The 6,341-nt window shown below is 41.9% G+C and overlaps 1 protein-coding gene across 1 annotated transcript in view; it reads left to right on the forward strand.

Annotated features, from left to right (window-relative positions):
• The window catches only part of Agbl1 (ATP/GTP binding protein like 1), a 702,610-nt gene that overhangs the window by 360,404 nt on the left and 335,865 nt on the right, over positions 1–6,341 (forward strand). The window contains exon 20 of the mRNA XM_033761003.1: positions 20–196. Within this exon, the coding sequence (XP_033616894.1) occupies positions 20–196 (177 nt within the window). The remainder of the gene's footprint in view (positions 1–19; positions 197–6,341) is intronic.

A 6,341-nucleotide genomic window follows, 5' to 3' on the forward strand; every position in this document is an offset into this window, starting at 1 on the left:
TTTTTTTTTTTTTTTGTAGACTCTTCCCAAAATTCTTGATAAGCTAGCACCTGCATTCACAATGAGCAGCTGCAGCTTTCTGGTGGAGAAATCCCGAGCCTCTACCGCCCGGGTGGTGGTGTGGAGAGAGATGGGCATATCTAGAAGCTACACCATGGAGAGCAGCTACTGTGGCTGCAATCAGGGCCCCTATAAGGTAAGTGAGGCTGCTCACCCCACTCCCACCCCTGTGCTCCCTGCTCAGCAGACTTATGTAGAAATGGGAGCAATAACAGACCCATTGTCCCCACTTTCTCACTTTGAAGCATAAGAAGGCTCCAAGTAGTCTAGCCCTGCCTCTTTGCCTTGAAGAGCAGATTCAATGTTTGCATCTTTTCTGTGTACCCTAGAAGAAATGTGTGCCTATCTTCCAGTTAGTTCTTCCATCAGATGGGCTCAGCCAGGAAGCATCAAGGAGCCTCCCTCTGACCTGCATCCCCTACTTTTGCAAAATTTCTTCTTGCCTGACTTTGTGATATGCATGGAAAACTGTTGTCTTTTGTAACAAGTGGACTAGTCCCACATGTACCATAAAGGGCATAGATCATCTGTGGATATTGTCAATACATTTATGTGTCACATTTGTCTTCTGTGTTTATCTAAATCAACAGCTCTCTGTGTTACCCTGCACGGAAGTGTGTACATGGCATGGTCTCCCAGAATGAGAGGGTCTGGAACTCATGTACCAGTGTCAAGGGAAAGTGCTCTTGTATAAATCATGTTCTTTCTACAGCTATATTAACTGCCTGAGCAGCTGGATAGCTGCTGTAGCAGGCTGTGCTGGCTGCTCTTCTCATTCCCCCATAGAGAAACATAAATAAGGGACACTGTGACAGTGCCAGGGTAATAGACTCTTTTAAATTTCTTAGGCAAGCTGACAGTCTGTTCCTTGGTGATTTCCATTCAGTCCTGTGAATACCTTGACCTCACCAGCATTCAAGCTCATTGTGTTGGCTTTGATAGTCTTGTGGAGCAGCCAGGAAAGACTTGGAATCTATGCAATCCCGAGCTTGTAGGAATCTGTTCACTATCAAAGGGAGTGTGGGAGTGACAGGCAATGAACATTGTCTGACTTCCCACCTGGCCAGAGGTTTTTGACACTAGGCCATTCATGATAAATCAGCTGGGCACTCCAAGTCCTTTGAGTTTTGTTTTTTTGTTGTTGTTGTTGCTGTTTTGAAAGATAAATGGCTCATAGGCCAGCCCCTCATCAACTCTCCATCTTCCATACAATACAGATAATGGCTACTAGAAAAGACAAAGAATTTTAAAAGAGGCCCACCCGATGGGATGGCTTTCAAATATCCATGGTACATTTATCGTGAAATTTTCCACATGGCTTTTGCATGAAGGTCTGTAGAAAAAGAATGGAGAGAGAACAAGCTAGAGGAAAACCTAACAGTGCCAGACCTGGTTTTAGTTTAAAAATCGCATTCTGTATATGAAACACCTCTCTGAATGGGTTGGTTTTCCCCCTTTCCTTTGTTTTCCCTGCCCTTACAAACACTGTTGAGTAACTGAGCAGAACTGCAGACAATGAGTGAAGGGGTGATGAGTAATTTTACATAAGAGAGGGCCCACCCTAAAAGGGAAAGAAGCCAGCACAGAGATGGGTGTTTTGGTGATTTTTGCTTGAGGTATATAATAAAGTCTATGAGCTATAAAGCAGTATAGAAATTTCCATCCTGAACATATTGCAAATGAGTTTTGTACATTGGGAAGCTGTGTCCCAGTTGGGTCTTGAGGTTATTATTCTAAGGTCATCTTTCCATTTTTTTGTTTAGCATTACCATTTATCCAAAAGATGGAGGATACTTAAATACACTCATGAGGGGCATTCCTTCCTTCCTTCATAAGAATATAAATATTTTTGCAGTTTCTCTGTTAAACGTGGCTTTAAAGTAGTTCCAATCATTTCTCCCCCAGCACCCTAAGTGCCTGATTTGTTAGTAGTGAAATGAGATATCATTTCTTACAGTGACATTTATGTTGGAACTACATTAAAGAACATAAGCTATTACCTTCAAATAATTATTATGAATTTGGTATTTTCCCTTCTATTTTCCAGTCTATAGCTGGCTAATTTTAAAAAAATTCCTCTGCTTTTATTTCTTTGAGATACAGTCTGTGCTGCGAGTTATACACTGAGATCCATAATTTGTATTTAATGTGGAAGTCCCACCCACCGAGAGATTTACTTTACCTATTAGTGACTGGCCCAGAGTTATTGAGGCTGTTCAGGGGAAAGTCAAAGTAGAATAATACATTCTCAGGGGGCTCATTTTTTGGAGGCATTCAGTCTTTGTGGACAGCTCTGTGTTTCATGTGAGTGTTTGTGACCTGGGGTTGCATACATGGTGTGTTTGCACATACAGAGACATGTGATGGGGCCCTGTGGGAAGCTGGTGGCTTAGGAGGATAATGCTAGTACTCCCACCCAAGCAGGCTGTAGACTCGCTTCTTGGCAAGGTGACTGACTTGTGGGATGGCAAAGTGGACTTAGCAGAGGAAGGATGGAAGATGGGTGACTCAGCTGAGGTTTGAAGAGTGATTTAATCAGTCTTTAAATCCTCTATCTGCAAACTGCATTCTTTGAGTTGGAGACCCCACAAGTGATCCATCTTCCTCAACACCAGCACAGGGTTTTTTAAGTAACCTAATCTGTTCAAGTTATAGTATCGCCGATAATCCATCCAACTCTCTTCATTATGTCTAGCTAAAATCTAAGTATTTATTATGATGTTAAGGCCTTTTGCAATCTTTATTTTTTAAACTCTCAATGCTTAGTGTAGTAGAGAGTAGGTATTAGAAATGTGTAATGACTGATAAATGAATCAGTAAGTGAACAAATTAATGAATGGCCATTTCCAGGTAGTGAAATGTTTACCTTTATGACCAGGGGTAACTAGAAAAGAAGAAAGTATTGCTGTGGTCCAAATGTAATCAGAAGCCACTCCAAAGAAGAGATTTTAGGAGTGGTTGCATTGCATGGGATGGACCAAGTGTGGATGAGAGAGGGAAGACAGAATGCAGTGCTGAGATCTTTCTGTGCACATGAATTGAGGGCATCAAATGGATTCTTGCCCAGAGTATGCATTTCTAACCCAGGTGTGGAATCTCTCATGGTCCCACTCTAATAACAGATGATGATTAGGCTGAAAGACTTCATCTGTACACACGGTAGATGCTGCTGTTCACCCTCTGGGGTCCCCTTTAGGACCCAGGTCTGAAATTTCCCTATATACTCACAGCTGTGTCCATCAGCAAACATTTCTTGTTGCTGAAGGAAGCTGCCTGCCCAAAGCTGGGCTCCTCCTACGGGGCTTTCTTCATCTAATGGCTGATCTAGGTGGGGTGCAAAGGCCTCGCCTCCTTGCTTCAGTTGGTACAATTCCAAAGGGCCTTTCCTGCTCAAACTCCCTGCAAGATCAGCTGGAGTCACTGTTGCAATTGCACTGTTTGTTGGTGTTCAGCTTCTCCCCAGTTCTGTTTTCCTACCACTCACAGGTGTTCCCATGAGCACTCTCCAAAAGTCTTTCCAAGTGCAAATCTCAGAGCCTCAAAGGATGCTTTCTGGGGAAGATACCTTGTAACACTATTTCACACAAAGGCTTCGATTAGAAGACATAAATGTTGGAACTTGGCGCTTAAACTGTTGGAGATGGCTTGATAGGAATGAATTTCTTCCAGAAAATTAAGTCATCTGAACTCAGCATTCAAGGCCCCCAGTGTCCATTTATTCAAGCTCTGCTTGGTTTATTTTTTGGCGAAATGAAGTCCCCTCTTGACTAGAGATTGCAGCTTGGGGAAGGGATTCTGGTACAGATTCACAATAGAGGCTGGGCATGTTAGTTTTGTAGGACCACAAATGACCACAAACTGGGTGGCTTAAAACAACATAAATTTGTTTTCTCACAGTTATGGAGGTCAGACGGCTGAAATCCAGGTTTCAGCAGGGCTGTGTTCCCTCTAAAGAGTCTAGGGGAGATGCTATTCCTTGCTTTTCTTAACTGCTGGTATTGCCAAGGTTCTGTGATATCCCTCGGCTTGTAAATGTACAGCTCCACCCTCTGCCTCTCTTCTCACTTGACCTTCTCCTCTGTGTGCCTTCTCCATCACTTCTTCCCTTCCTACAAGGACACCAGTCATGTTACAGTAAGGGACTACCTCACTACAATATGAGCTCAACTAATCCCATCTGCGGCAAGCCTATTTCAGAATGGATCACATTCTGAAGTTCTGTGAAAGAGACCAATTTGGGGAGGCACTATTCAGTGTAGATATCTAGGACAAAACACAAAGTACAGTACACCTAGGCCCAGGAATTAAAGGAAGAATTTTATTCCTGTCTTTATATCGCCATGCTGTGAAGCCCTGCATGTGTCTTTCACAGGTCTTATAGTCTTTCTTCCTTAAGACCAGAAAAATAAGTTTTCTTGGACTTTCTTAAGAAACATGTTTGAGAGTCATGACGTGTGACAGGTGACTAATGCTGCTTGAGTATTATAATACATAATATTTAAGTAGAAAGAATTATAGTAAACACACACGTGCACTAAACCTTTATCATGTATTACATTACTCCCTATTTGATGCTGCAAAACAAAGCACTCCACTCAGTTTTATTATGCTTGGCATCCTTATTTTACAAATGAGCTTATTTAGTCTAAGAGGTTGAATCACTTGCTCATGGTCACCGAGCTGGTAAGTTTTAGAGCCAGGATTTGAAGCCAGGTGGCTTGAACACTAGAATATTTGCTGCAGACTAGTAAAGTGTGATTGGAGAAAGGAGCCCTGTGCTTCCACAATGGTAATCTCAGCTTCTGCATTTGGCCACCATTAAGTACAAGGTGTGATCACAAAAAGTGTGGATGGTTAACTAACAATATATTACAGTAAAAGACATGTTGCTATTAACACTGCCTGAAATGTCAACTCCTCCTCTCTTCAAACACAGTTATGTCTTCATCCCTGCCACTTTCTGAAGCAATTCTGGAAGTCCTCTTTCCTAAATGTCATTTTTGTGGCTGCCACAAAATGTCCTGAATTGATTCAAAGCATTTCCAACAATTTCTGTCAAATGAAAACATTACCATTTTCCGTCTTATTCATTGGATCTGTCACTGTGAGATTTCTGTCTCCTCCCCAAAGTGAAAAGAGCCATGACAGGTAAATGTTTTGAATTGATTCAGGATACCAAGATAGCTTTTATGCTCCTGTCTACATTTTTTATCACATCTGGTAGATCTGTGGCCATTGACATGTACGGTTTCTGAAAAACTGTGCTGGAGAAGAGCTGACTTTCCTGGGTACCGAGAGGTTGATAGATTCACCTGTCCCAAGGTGACTGAGCATGATGGGAAAACCCCTGAAAATCTTCTGTGACGTGTTGTGAGTTTGCATATTTTTTTCAAGGTGAAAATTATCTCCTTCAACCACCAATTTGCCAGTTGTTAGGTGACTGTTGCTGTTTTCCCTCTCCTCCCTTTTATCCTATCCTGGCTGCCCACCCTCCACCTCTCCAGAGTAAAAGAAAACACAGGGGAAGGGAGCATATATTTCATATGAACTGGCAGCTTTTGCAAGCAGAAGATATGAAGGGAGCAAAGTATTTATTAAAACAACCAATTTAAGCTTATAGCATGAAACTGCTATAAAGTTTAATATACTCATTTCACTTCCTTGTAACTTCTCTTCTTGTCCCATCAGAGACCCATTACTGTCTCACAACTCTTTGAGCTTGTGTGGCCCAGATGGAAGACTTTCCTTTCCAAAGTGTCCTAAGCTGTGGAATTATCTTTGTACTTAAATACACACACACACATACATACAAACACTACATAAACATATTGTCTTGCTTACTTTCTCATTGCTGAGACAAAATACCCAACACCCATAAGTTAGAAGAGAAAAGGTTTATATTGGCTTATAGTTTGTAGAGGCTTCAGTGCATAGTTAGTGGGCTTCACGGCTGGGCAGCCTTGCAGAGGGGCGTGGCAGAAAAGAAACAATCCATGGCAGGGCAGGAAAGAGGCAGCAAGCAGTAGCATCAAGCCTTCTTTTTTCTTTTATTCAAGCTGAATGGTTCCTCCCACACTCAGGGTAGGCCTTCCCATTATTCACACCCAGAATTATACTAAACCAATCAGTGGGCTGATTTAGTTACTGCACACCCTAAATCCAGCCACCTCTGAGCCCACCTATGAGTTCATGAGGTCTGGGGAAACATTTAAACACAAGCCATAACATATTACATACATGTCATATATATTATATGGCATATATATATATAATATATATAT

Source organism: Fukomys damarensis, unplaced genomic scaffold (assembly GCF_012274545.1).
Source record: "Fukomys damarensis isolate Sample0158 unplaced genomic scaffold, DMR_v1.0_HiC HiC_scaffold_7, whole genome shotgun sequence".
Lineage (NCBI taxonomy): Eukaryota > Metazoa > Chordata > Mammalia > Rodentia > Bathyergidae > Fukomys > Fukomys damarensis.